Source organism: Lytechinus variegatus, chromosome 8 (genome assembly GCF_018143015.1).
Source record: "Lytechinus variegatus isolate NC3 chromosome 8, Lvar_3.0, whole genome shotgun sequence".
NCBI classification, from domain to species: Eukaryota; Metazoa; Echinodermata; class Echinoidea; order Temnopleuroida; family Toxopneustidae; genus Lytechinus; species Lytechinus variegatus.
In genome coordinates, this window is record NC_054747.1 from 9,344,590 (window position 1) to 9,358,941 (window position 14,352).

General features: G+C 36.2%; 1 protein-coding gene across 1 annotated transcript; it reads right to left on the reverse strand.

The window, feature by feature from the left end:
• Positions 1-4,063: 4,063 nt before the first annotated feature.
• LOC121420626 lies at positions 4,064-14,124 on the reverse strand. The gene is made up of 2 exons (XM_041615290.1): positions 13,623-14,124; positions 4,064-4,330 (listed from the first exon to the last, which is right to left on the reverse strand). Exons 1-2 carry the CDS (start codon positions 14,010-14,012, stop codon positions 4,064-4,066), a joined length of 657 nt encoding a protein of 218 aa, XP_041471224.1. The 5' UTR covers positions 14,013-14,124.
• Between the last annotated feature and the right edge of the window lie 228 nt (positions 14,125-14,352).

Here is a 14,352-nt window from a genome sequence, read left to right on the forward strand (position 1 = left end):
AGAGGCATCTCTACCAAAAGTATACGAATTCCTTATCGAGTAATTGGAAAAAGAGGTTTACGCGATAGTCCTCTTCAAAAGATTTATTAAACTTCTCCACATATTGCAGTTAGACTGAAATTGCAAGTGAAATACACAATTAAAAGCCACAGGTATGTAGATGTCAATAATTACATTTACGGTACAGTGCCTTGATGTGTAAAAAAAATAGTATCTTGTATACTGCATACCATTGATCTTATGATACAATTAAACCTATTAAAACCACTTGCATATGCCTATGGATATTGCCAGGATCATGTAGAAAGAGAAAAGTAAGGAAGGACATCTAAGTTAAAGAAGTTATGGCGTGCGCACACTATACGGTTCGTTGCGATCATATTTTCAAGGAAATTATAATAACATTTGATATAAGATTCCAACTGATAAAATCTTACTGATCAAACTTCATAATAGTGTTATGACTAGGGTCCGTTGAAGAAAGAGTTGCGTTTAAACGCAAGTAAAAAAAAAATCAAAAGCAAGTCCAAAATGCGCGCTGTTGAAAATCAAATTGCACATTTAGAGTAATTGAGACTGTTTGCAACTCTTTCTGCAACGGGCCCCTGAAATCGAAATTCAACACAAGAGTTTTGCAGTGTACATCGGAAATTATTAGGGAAGTGTTGAAACAACGCCAGTTAAGAACCAAACCGATGTGGTTTTAAGACTATGATTAGTGTTGTTTAAAATACATGTATCTGATGTTAGCCTACAGTCAAAGTGTGCAACAACAATCCTTTAGTGTCTTCCTATATTGATACCGAACCGGTGTTAAATTAACACAGGTATCTTTGTAGCCAAATTTCTCTATATATTTCACCATGGCTATTTTTAATATCTCACCAAAATAACTTGGTATATTTCCACCCCCTTTCATCCCATAATCTGACCTTCATTGGACCATCACAACAAACCTCATCAACCTTGGTATTAATAATCCATCCGTGGAAAGACCATATTGAGCTAATCTGATCTGGGGGTATTTCACAACGATTTAAGTATGACCTAGGTGCAAAACGATGATTCTCACATGATATGTAATAACGAGCGATTTTCATTAGTATTATACAGTAAACGCGCGTCCGCTCACCATAATTTGACCAATCGGTTTCTGTTTCTGGTAACTCCCGTAGGAACTCGGCAGGACAGCATTTTGCTGGTAAACGCCAATCTGGTATATAACCAATTACCTTTGAAACGTTTTACGTCTAGGTTTATCAGTCATAGTGGCTGACGTTATAGACGACAGATATCACTCTCGGGCCTTTTTATCAAAGTGGAGACAATGGCAGAGTTGGGGTTCGAACTCACAACCTTGCGATTATGAGTCCAATGCTCTAACCACTGGACCACACGACCCGGTGATGTATAAATTTTATACCGCACGCAACTGTAATGGTTAAACTCTAAGACACTCTAAAAATCAATGTTGCATGCGGTATAAAATACATCACCGTATCACCATCCCCAAAGATGTCTGTCACTTCGAAGTTATCTTCGCAACAACCCTCTCCGTTCGTTTTATTTATTTTTTGGTCAAAAAATACCACATTGACGTAGTTTTAAGTGATTTCTCTTTGCATACTACCAGAACAAATGTAAAACCCTTCAAAACATGGATTCCTAAATCACACAAATGGACGTTAGGGCGTACTTCCGTAATTCTAGCCCAGTATGGGGATTTTCATCGAGCCCTTGTCACGTCTTTCGGATGGTGACGTTAATAGCCGATCTCAGTCGTAAATAATCATGGATGACTAAAACACGACTGATAAAACTTAAACACACACAAGTATTATGTACATTTTTAGAACCGTGTCGTCCAATGTACATAATACTATAGATATATTAAAAGTGGGCCAAACACAGAAGATATTTATATTTTCTTTCAAGACATACCACCCTCTCACATATACAGCACATCGGCCAAAATTTCCAACTGTTTTTTGCCAAGTGATATACATTGAAAGGGGGAACCAATCATCCACTCGATTTATTCATAATATTATCAACATCATCATCACTATTATTATCATCATTATTTCTATCATTATTATAAATAATTATCATCAGCAGCAGCATCATTCTGTAACGGGCGCCAACTTTGCACTTGATACCATCATTTAAAGCACGATAATTTTTTTTTTCAATCTAACACAAAGACGTTATCACAATTAATATACATAACCCATGTTCGCAAATGACGGCGATTTTTTTTTCTTTCAATTACTTTATCTACTGCAACAAGGTCAATAACTGTTTTTTTTAAGTATTGAATAAGACTTGCACACGATAATATTTATGTAAATATAAAAAAATAAATGTTGAAAACTTCGCAGTGGTAAACTCGAACTCATTTTGAATTATATATGTATATATGTATATACATATATATATATATATATATATATATATATATATATATATATATATATATATATATATATATATATGTGTGTGTGTGTGTGTATATATTATATATACTCTTGAAGAAGACGGAGGTCCGTCGAAAATTCGAGTAAAAGATAAAAACTATATTGGCATTAAAAGCATTACCATTTATCTTCAGCATATATATATATATATATATATATATATATGTACAACAAAATATGCTGAAGATAATTCTTTCAATGCCAATATAGTTTTTATTCTTTACTCGAATTTTCGACGGACCTCCGTCTTCTTCAGGAGTATATACAATGTGTGGTATCAATCACACATTGATTGATTGATTGATACCACACATTGTATATACTCCTGAAGAAGACGGAGGTCCGTCGAAAATTCGAGTAAAGAATAAAAACTATATTGGCATTGAAAGCATTATCTTCAGCATATTTTGTTACCATTAGAGAAGCCAATACGTGAAACTTTAAGATATATATATATATATATATATATATATATATACTTCATTAATTCACTTCATTAATAATACCTACATGAAGAAACAACTCAAGTACACCAAAAACTCTAATGGACCATATAATACGGAGAAATATCAAATTGATTCATTGCACTATTTCACTTCCTTAATGATACCTACATAAGAAATAACTCAAGTACATCAAATCTTTAATGTACCGTATAATACGGCAAAATATCAAACTGATTCATAAGTTGCACTATTTGATACTTTCGATGGCTATCAGCTCTGTATTGAAACTTCGATTTATAATGGGCTTTACTCTTCGGTTTCGCCTAAAACTCGGCATAAGTTCTCTAAACTCGTTCATCCTCCACCAGTAAACGATTGAATTCGCCACCGAATTCAAAACGGTTGACAAATTAGCCAAATATATAACGGGCCCCCAGACCCTTCCAACGACTAGCATCATCCAGTAGGTCGAAGGAGGTATAGCGAGGAAAAGGTCCGTGCCATATACCAGGGCGATCGTCTGAAGGATTCGACCATTTTCTTCTTTTCGCTGGTCCGATTCTACGCTTGCGGTTGTCGTTCCCGTCACACTCCTGTAAATAAGGAAGTAGGAGCAGCCTGTCAACACGATGCTTGATATTGATACGATGGTGAGGATTAAAGGGGAAGTTCACCCAGAAGAAAACTTTGTTGTAAAAATAGCAGAAAAAATAGTAAAAAATATTGGTGAAGGTTTGAGGAAAATCCGTTTAAGAGTAAGAAAGTTATTAGAGTTCAAAGTTTTGGATTTGTGACGTCATAAACGAGCAGCTGCCCCGTGTGTTATGTAATATAAAATACATGAAATTCAAATTTTGTATGGTTCCTGATGCCTTAATTTTGTTTTCTATTCATGATCGGGTGTGAAATGATTTGCCTATTGATATACAAAAGGTAGAGTGAAAACCATTTTCAATTTTCTAAGAAAATAACATTTCATTGATTTTTTACCATTCGCTATGTAGGAATGCTGCTCGCATATGACGTCACAAATCAAATTATTGAAATTCTAATAACTTTTTAATCACTTGATGATATTTTTTCAAACCTTCGGCAATATTTTTTATTATTTTTTCTGCTATTTTTACAATAAACTTTTTTTCAGGGTGAATTTCCCCTGGTGAGGATTAATAAGAATACATCCGTGGGAGAAAAGAGAATTGCGATTATTCCTAGGGCGCCAACTATCGACCATGTCAGTAGGACGACGGCGACACATCGGGCAGTCGTGACAATTCCTCGCGACCGAAAGGGGTCGATACGTATGTTGATAAGTTGGTAGACGGCGACAGAGAGGATACTTATATTGGTCACCAGGGCGGCAAAGCACGGAGTGTAAACCAGGAGTTCGCAAAACGTACGACATTCCTGGAAAAAAGGACAAGAAAATATCTAGGTAACGTGATGCTTCTGAAAGGTATGTTAGAAGTGGACTGTGAAAATGAATGATACAGGTGAGATGATAATCCTGTCCCTTATCAATCAAAGATATGTCTATAAAATGTATACTCCCACAACTAACACAATAACTGCAATTAAAATGATTTAACTTGCTTATCAATATTAATATACATGTTAACAATTTTTTACTCTATCTTCTACCTCATATGCTCTCTTGAAATCGACATTCCTGTCTTAATAGTTTTGGCGTTTTAAAGGATTTTTGACTAATAAATGATTAAGTTTACCTTTTTTTCTATCAATGCATAAGTTTAACATATATCTAAGCATTTCCTTTGGGGCTGCAAATTAAGTATTTCTTTAAAGACATTTTATGATTTCACCTCATGATACATGAATTATTTATTTTTTCTTTCATTTACAAGAATGTGAAATATTCATAATTTGATCCAACATTGCATACAGTTATTATATCATTATAGATATAATTTACTGAAATTTAGTTATTAAAGGGGAATCCAACCCAAATGAAACCTTGTTTTTATAAGAAAAAGAAAAATCATACAAGTTGATAGGTGAAAGTTTGAACAACATTGGACAAATAACAAGAAAGTTATGAATTTTTTAAAGTTGTAAATATTGGTAATCACTATACCCATGAAGACTTCAAATTGGCTGCTTATGTGATGTCATAGTGATGTAAGGCAAGGACTACTCTTCCATGTACTCCAATACATATTATGGCTAAAATGTCATTTTTCCAAAAAGTTTTATTTCAAATTATATCTTTCTTTCATGAGGACATTAAACAATATACTACCTGGGTTATATTTAGATCACTGCCCCAGGGGAATGGGTACTTATGAGAAAACCACAAATCCCTGATAATAAAGTACATGGCCTATGGGAAAGTTGTCCTTGCCCCTTGTCATAATTTACTTACCCAGTTGCCAATTTGAAATCTACATGGTATTAGTGATCTCAATTTTAAAGCAGCTATAACTTTCTTATTGCTTGTCCGATTTCTTTCAAACTTTCACCATTCTGTTTAATTAATTTTTCTCCTTCCCAACACAACATTCTATGGCCAAGGCTGGATTCCCCTTTAAGCTTTTTTATCGCAGATCTCCTACAATTGAAATAGTTATTATATGAATAACAAATTAAATCACTACTATGTAACATAATGAGCTTTCTCGTTTTAGCATCTACCAAAATCTGCAATGATTTGTTCTCATGTATTTTATGTGACCTCAGACATTGATTAAAGTATCAGTAATATGGTCAATCCCAGCCATGGCGCAGTTTCCTTCAGCAAGTAATTTATCCACATTGTGCTGCACTCAACCCAGGTGAGGTGAATGGGTACCTGGCAGGAATTTATTCCTTGAAATGCGTGTGCGCTGTAATCATAGTAATTACGGCAGCCAAGCTACAGCTGGGGTAATAATATCCAAGTCTTTGGAAGCGCATAGAGACATTATTCATAATTGTGATATGTGCTATACAAGAACTGTTTATTATTATTATTATTAATGTTCGCTGGAATATTCTCCCTTTGAATTGTACAGAATAAGCCGAGATGTGAACCATGGAATTTAGATATTTCTAAAGTGTTGATTTGTAGATTTTATTCAATCTGAAATGACAAACAAAACAGCATATTTTGAGTCATCTCAATTAAAACATGCACTAAAAATGAATATCTTGTGTAACCTGGTCTTGATTACTGAATCTTCTGACCAAAACTTTCTTTCATTGTTTATAGTAAAAGCATGGATTAAGACTGATTTTAATCAACTGAAAGTCTGAATGTAGTATACAATATAATCTTCTATCAAAATCACTCCTGATACAAAAGGCAGAAAAATCATTGCCCAATTTTTGTAGGACGCCATCAATGCATAGTTGAGTCCAACTATGCCGATTCATATCCCTATTAACTGCTTTTCTCTAAATTAAAGGTATTGTTTAACTTTGTGAGCAGCCGATTTAAAAAATTCTCAAACCAAGATGAAACATGTGTACAAGTGCATGTATTAGAACTAATAAACCCTGAAAACAACCATTATTTAGAATGAAAAGCTAAAACTACAAGGTAAACCCCGATTTTGTAAATAGGTGTCTTATAGACGCCTAAATACTACACATAAGTGTATGGGATAAAATTAAGATGGTGTTTCCGGTCACTTTATATTTCAATTTTTGAAGCAATAAATAATTATTTTCGAACGCAATTTTTTCTGGGCTTCATTTTTGTAACATATCGCAGACACAGGTGACAAGTGTGACCTAGCTCAGATTTTTTAAAAGCCAAACCAATGTTAACCAATCACTTTAAATGTACATGCAATTATTCATGAACCAAAACTAGTTTTGTCAGAAACTTATTTCTACTTTTCTTTCAAATACAATTCATGAGTTCACCAAACGTTCATGTATCAGACTTATGACCATGTTTTTGTATCTTTTTGTATAGATCTAGGGGAGAGTGGGCTAATGACGAACACCTTTCTGATCAGAGCGATAGCAAGAATCAAAGTGAGGCTTATTCCAAACTAGTACATAATTTGATAATAAACACACCATATTTGACTGTAACAACGCCTTTATTCAACATCAAGCATCCCTTTAGAATTTATAGTACAATACGCAGATTTTTGGGATTACCCCCGCACTCCCGGGCCACAGGGTAATCGCGAACGCCATTCGGTGAAACGCAAACAAGTAAAGATATGTAATTTGTATTCTTTTCGATTATTCTTTAATCGGAAGAGACAAGCCAACAGATCTTTGCATGGGAAGTCAGACAAAACTCTGTGTTACGGCTATTACGTCGTGACAGCAGAACCTCACCTCTCCTAGGAGATGTTAAAGTGTTCGGGATTACCCCGCGTTCGGGATTTCACCACTCTCCCCTACATAAATTTATGCACTTTCACCTCACAAAGAGCAACTTGTCTTTAAGCATTGATATGCTTTAAAATACAATCCAAACTTTGTAATATAAAACTAAACCCAAATATTTTGTCTCTTAACTCTCACTAAAAGATGTCTTATATTTTCATGCTCTTGCTAAGATTATGAATCCAAACCGCACTAAAAGTTCCTGGAAATGTTCATATTCACATTTTCCAACATCACTAATTGCTCCCAAAAACTAAACAAAGCTTTCAACTGAGGTCTTTCATTATTAATATTTTCAGATGTTAGACATCTTGTATCTTTTACCATATTTACCTTATAACATAAATCTCATTTCATAAAATGTGCATTTAAGACAATTGGGATCAGATTGAACACGAGCCTTTCGAGCCAAAAATTGTCTACTAACTTCAACCTCTTTTCACGTGTACATTTATAATGAATTATTACTTCTGTTTTTAACTCTCTTTGACTTTCTTGACATAATTATATAATCAACACATTATCTCCCCTATTATCTAATCAATCTACGAAACTTACTTCTATGACGGGACACAAATGAACATTGCTGAATTTTGGACATAAAAGTTGACGAACTGCAACACCTCCGTTAATCCATGAACGTGAAAAATCTGATGCTAAAGATAGCGCAGTGTTGTAAATTGATTTTTTTTTCTTCTTCTTCTTTCTGTTGCGTCAGACGTGGAGCTAAATCCTGGCCCAAGGACCTCAAAGTATCCCTGTCAGATATGTTCTAGAGCAGTGACATGGAAACATCGTGCAATGGCATGCGATGACTGTGATGGCTGGTACCACAGTGAGTGCATGGGCATGTCTACCCAAGTTTATGAAGCTCTTCACGGGTCTAACGTCTCTTGGCATTGAGTGCAGTGTGGTCTGCCACAGTTCTCTAGTACCCTCTTTGATCAAGGGGGACTTGAAAGATCCAACACCTTCGAAATGCTAGCCAACAGCACTGATTCGAGCAACAAGGACTTAGGTAGGGATACTTCTACGTTCTCCTCGTCCGTGAATAGCTTTGGTCAGCATCAGTTTACATCTTCTCCTATAAGAAGTAGGAATAGGGAAGCCAAGCGTAAGCAGCATCTTAGTAACATGAAGATACTCAATATTAATTTTCAGAGTATCCGGAATAAGAAGGAGGAGCTTTCCTTGCTTATAGAATCAGCAGAACCTGATAATTATCATCATTGTGACTGAAACGTGGTTGAACAGCACGATCTTCACTTCTGAACTCTTGCCACCAAACTTCCGTGTTCTACGTAAAGACCGACGCGATGGCTATGGGGAAGTTTTGCTAGCAGTGCGTAATGACTTTGTTTATGACACCATCGCAGTACGGGATACAGAAGAACATATTTATATTAAGCTCTCATTTGGTAAAAACACTAGTCTCATTGTAGGAGCAGTGTATCGCCCGCCCAGTAGTGATGCACAGTATATGGATAACATCTGCTCTACTATCGAAGACCTAGCTATTCAGAACAGGAAATCGGTCTTCTGGATTGGTGGTGATTTCAACTTGCCAGACATCAACTGGGAGAACCTGAATACAAGAGGCCACAGCAATCCTGTTTCTTTTAACAACAGGTGCCTAGACATGATTCAGAGCTACAATATGCAGCAAATGGTTTCCTTGCCAACAAGAGGAGACAGTGTACTCGATCTCTTCCTCACTAATCGGCCAACTCTGATCAACAAATGTATAATTCTACCAGGGCTTAGAAATCATGATTGTGTTGATTCAAATGTCACAGCGAAGCGATCCAAGCCTGTGAAGAGGAAGGTTTACATATGGAAACAAGCTAATCTGTCAGACATGAGAGAGGATTGCAGTCGCTTTCAGCAAGAATTCTTGAACAAGTACAGTATACAGAGCTCAGTGCATGAGATGTGGGACTGTATCAAGTCCAGTCTTCTAGAAATGTTGGATACCCATGTACCATCAAAAACTACATCTTGCCGATTTAGTCAGCCATGGGTTACAAGGACTGTTAAACGCATGTCAAGACGGAAGAAACGGGCCTTCAACCGTGCCCGGGCAACTGGCCGTGAACAAGACTTTAGCAAATGTCGGAAAATTAAGAAATCCACAAGAACTGCTTGTCAACAGGCCTACAATGAGTATATCAATGACATTATTAGTCCTGACTCGTCTGCAAGCCCTAAAAAATTCTGGTCTTTCATTAACAGTAAAAGGAATGACAGTACTGGCGTTGCTCCACTAAAGGACATGAATGGGAAGACAGTCACAGATAGCACAGAGAAGGCAAATATACTAAATCAGCAGTTTACATCTGTATTCAACAAGCATGAAGATATGTCCAGCATGAAGGATAAGGGACCAAGCCCATTCCCAGATATGGATGATATCCAGATCTCTCCAACTGGTGTGTACAAGCTACTTTCCACTCTTCAGGTACACAAGGCAGCCGGCCCCGACAGACTTCCGGCACAACTACTCAAGGAGCTATCATCGAAAATCACGCCAGTCTTGTGTGTGCTTTTTCAGGCATCCATTGATCAGGCAGTCATTCCACTAAACACTTGACAAGCACAAGGTACGATAATACGCCAGTGGCGGACTGTGCCAGACTGGAAGAAGAAGACGTGTAGACAAATTTGTTATGGTATCATTGAGATATATAATTAAAACAAACGTTATAATAATAATATGGCGTTTAATCCAAAACAAATCCATTTTCCAAAATTTTATCTTCTCTCCAATTTAGCCTTCCTGAAGGATTAAATTTTCTCATATATTCGGGTTCTTACCAAAACATCCTCCCCTCACAATGAGGGGATTGTCCTCATTACAAATTGAAACAAAAAACAGCCAAATTCGCGCTCCAGATAATTTGTCTCAAAACTTACAGTCCTTATGTACTAATATTCGTATCCCTCAACAGGGTAGATTACTGATAACTTGGTTACCTGGCGACGATATTCAAAGTTCATAGTCTTTACTTTCACATTCCGCACTTTACCGTCTTCACCTGGGTAAACTTCAATCACGCGAGCGATTGTCCACTTGTTGCGTACAGAGTTCATGTCGGCGAGCATTACAACATCCCCAACGCAGACATTACGTCGATGAACATTCCACTGCCTTCTTGGAGCGGACAGTGCCAAAACATCCCTTGTCCACCGTTGCCAGAAAGAATCTACAATGCGCTGAACCAGTCCCACTCTGTGTCTTGGATTTCGTGTCTTCAAGAATGGTCCTTGCGCTACGCTCCCCGAAGCTCGTCCTAGAAGCATGTCGTTCGGTGAGATATAGCTGCCATCGTCTGGATCAGTTGGAAGTCGGCCGATAGATCTTTGGTTGACAAGATTCGATACCTCCACAAAGCATGTATACAGTTCAAAAGGGACAACACTTGATCACCTATCGCCCTTTTCAATGCATGCTTGCAACTCTTGACTAAGGATTCGGCGCACCCGTTTTGATGTGGTGTCCCTGGAGTTACAAACTTCCATGTAGTGCCTCTCTCTGCACAAAAGTCCTTCAGCTCGTTGTCAGACAGTCCTTCCGTCATCTTCCTTAGTTCTCGTTCTGCACCCTATGAACTGGGTACCATTGTCGCTCATGATCATCGTTGGTTGTCCTCTGATAGAGAAGAAACGTCTTAGCACATATATGAATTCCATCGTACTACAATCCACTGCCAGTTCCAGATGAACAGCACGAATGATCAAGCAGGTGAATATCACACCATAATATTTTGATGTCTTGTTACGTCCCACTTTCACCGTTAGCGGTCCGAAATAAACACAATAGGACGTAAAAGGTGACGAAATGCAACACCTCCGTTAATTCATGAACGTGAAAAATCTGATGCCTAAGATAGCGCACTGTTGTAAATTGACGTGTTGACAAATTTGTTAAGGTATATTTGAGATAGATAATTAAACCAAACGTTATAATAATTATATGGCGTTTAATCCAAAAACAAATCCATTTTTCCAAAGTTTAATCTTCTCTCCAATTTAGCCTTTCTGAAGGATTAAATTTTCTCCTATATTCGGGTTCTTACCAAAACACCACTGTTCAACTAAACATTTAATAGCCGACTAATCCTTTAACTCTCCGCCCTCCTCAGAGTTAACGATGAAAACAGGATCCCAAATTTTTTAATGGGTTTTTTTATGAGTAGTTTTCATTGACAACTTCAATTCATATACAAAATAAAATATATATAACAAATAGAATTTTGATATCTTTACAAATACCTAGACAATTCATAAATGTAACATTTTTTTAAATGAATGTTACAATAAAACACAATGTCAGACATCTTCAAAAAAATAAATATAAATAACATTGATGATAATTATAAGCATCAAGAAGAAATTTCAACAGTAAATTCAACATATTGAATTTTCTTTTCAGTGTCAAATAAAAAAAACATAGAAGAGATTTTCCAAATACAAAAAAAAAAAAAATCATTAATGAAGCTTAACGAATGGAAGCCATCAGCATATATATTTTTTTTAAACCCACCACCTCGGCCTCTTCACCCAAGTAAATTCAAACTCAACTACAAAACTCAGCCCTGGTCCCTACCCCCCCCCCCCACCCTCCCTTACACACCCCCATCCCCTATCCGGTGGAGAACTGGCTCTGGGCTCCAATACATGGTCTAATATTTAAGTTTTCCCATTTAGAGAAATGGATTGTAAGAGTCTCCCTCTTTGTTGCTAATTTCTTTTCTTCTCTTAGATCCCCTTATACTATTTTTATTTCAATCAATGAATGTTTTTTTCGGTTTTTGTAAATAAGATATCTAACTAAAATCAAGACATGATTAATCAATTTATATTCACCTTTACTTTTCTCCTGCTTCCCGAAAAGAATTTCCTGCCAACTAAATTTATTTATTTCAAAATTTAAACTTCTTTCACACAAATCCCAAAGTGATTTTGAAAATTCACAAGTATAAAATAAATGTTCATACGTTTCTTCTTCCTTTTCACAAAATGAGCATAAATTGTTTGAAATAAGACCAAGACGGAAAAGGTGGTGGTTAGTGTATATAATATTATGCAAGAGTTTATACTAGAACTCCCTTAATCGACTATTCAGTGTGCAATATCTTAGCCTTAAAAATATACTTTCTATTCCCTTATTGGTAAGATCACAATTCGTTCTAATTCTGTCAAAAATAGGTTTAATTTCATTTTTATACAACAGTTGTTCGTATAGTTCTTTAAAAGTTAAAAACATTAAATTAGTCGTTTTCTTACCCAAATTTAAATCGATTCCAGAGTTATGATTTGCATTTATTTCAATATTGTTCTTCCAACTAACGGGTATAAAGGCATAAATATGCTTAATCTTTTCAATATCATTTGCATCTGAATTCAAATTAAGTAAATGTGTATCACATTTTAGTTTACCGTTATTATCCCAAATATGATGCAATCTATAAACCTCTTTATCGTATAGAATCTTATCAAATATACAACTCCCTTTATATCGAATATGCTTATTATTAAAGGTGTCGTGGAGGTGGAGGTGCCGTGGCCGAGTGGTCTAAGGCGCCTGGCTATACATGAAAACGTCCGGGGTTTGATCCCCGGCCGCGGCAGATATGCCCGTGAGCAAGGTATTAAATCTACAATGCTCTTTTATCCTGCTTGAAAATAAATGGAAATGCTATATGCATTATTGTTAAATAGGTGTGCACTTGTTTAAAAAAAAATAAAATAAAAAAAAATTAAAAAGTCACCACTTTCCCAAACTCTGTATTTCTAATATTACTTATATTTACCCACTCTTCTAATAGGTCTATGTAAAATTTGGAAGCTGCTACTTTTAATAAACCTGGTATATAGTCACATGAAAATAACAAATCTCCACCCAAATGTTTAGTGGCACAATCAAAGTACTGTTTCTATTTCATATCTTCATCTTTATGAAGTCTTTTAATCCACATTATTCGCTGTGCCTTTACCTGTACAGGGAAGTTTAACATCTTTAATCCTCCTTGCTTCTAGTCTAAAAATTCATATTCATATTAATTTTGTCTTTCTTACCTTTCAATAAAAAATCCAAAGATAATTCATCTAATGATTCATAAACCCACTTAGGAACAGAAGTAAGAGACGCTCGGAAGAGGACTTTAGAATAGATATGCACCTTCAATAGTTGAATTTTCCCAATAAGCGTTATATCCCTTAGCTTCCAAAAGTTCAAAGTTCAAAATGTTTGCCATTTTGAATCGATCATATACGATAATCAACGATAATTGATTCTGCAATAATATTGTTTTTAAAAACAGCCACTTTAAAAAGAAAGAATAACCTTTACCTGGCCATGGAAGTCGATTGCGATCCTCAAACCAATACTGCAAGCTGTTACAAGTCCTGAGACAATGATGTTTGCCGAGAAAATAAGATGCTGCTTATGTAGTCTCCTGTTCACTATCACCACCAAGAGTGTTGCAGCCGTTGCTACAATCGCAGTCAAAGTGAGAACATCGAGGATTCTTTCAAGGTAAGTACTGACATCCCCGTAAACACTCCCGAAGTACGAATTAACTCCATACTCATCCGAGTCATCAGTGTAGTTCCCATTACTGTTTCCCCAGTATTGCCAATATGTAGTGTTGATTGCGGCATCACCGGTTGGTGGTGATGGACTTGCAATGTCCTGGTTATTCGTTGAGGAAGCTTGGTTATACCCCCAATACGCGTCCATCTTGACCAAACTCCAGCTCTTTGCACATCTCTAATAAATTAACGCAGTTTAGAACGAGCAAGCTGGAGCTGGCATCGTCCAAAGGATCTTCTCTCGGAGTTTAAGATAGCTGAAGAATACACTCAAGTCTAGAGAAGACAGTCGACTATAATAACTCGAATTTTTAAGAAGTATTGTCCCAAAAATGAAGACGCTGTCAAGGCGCAGTGTCAGGTAATCCCGTAACAGTATTCTTGTAAACTTTATACAGTGCAATGTGTGCAATGTCTGCGTCTGAGCCCCTCTTAAAAAGAACACATTAATGAAGGCGAGAGACTGGCAAGATGCTTTAGACGATGAG

Bases quoted from the DNA above. Each gene is read 5' to 3' on its own strand.
- LOC121420626 (XM_041615290.1), bottom strand. From the start codon at position 14,012: ATGGACGCGTATTGGGGGTATAACCAAGCTTCCTCAACGAATAACCAG. The intron at 4,331-13,622 runs GTAAAGGTTATT...CCTTTTTTCCAG, and splicing joins CAATCGACTTCCATGGCCAG to GAATGTCGTACGTTTTGCGA.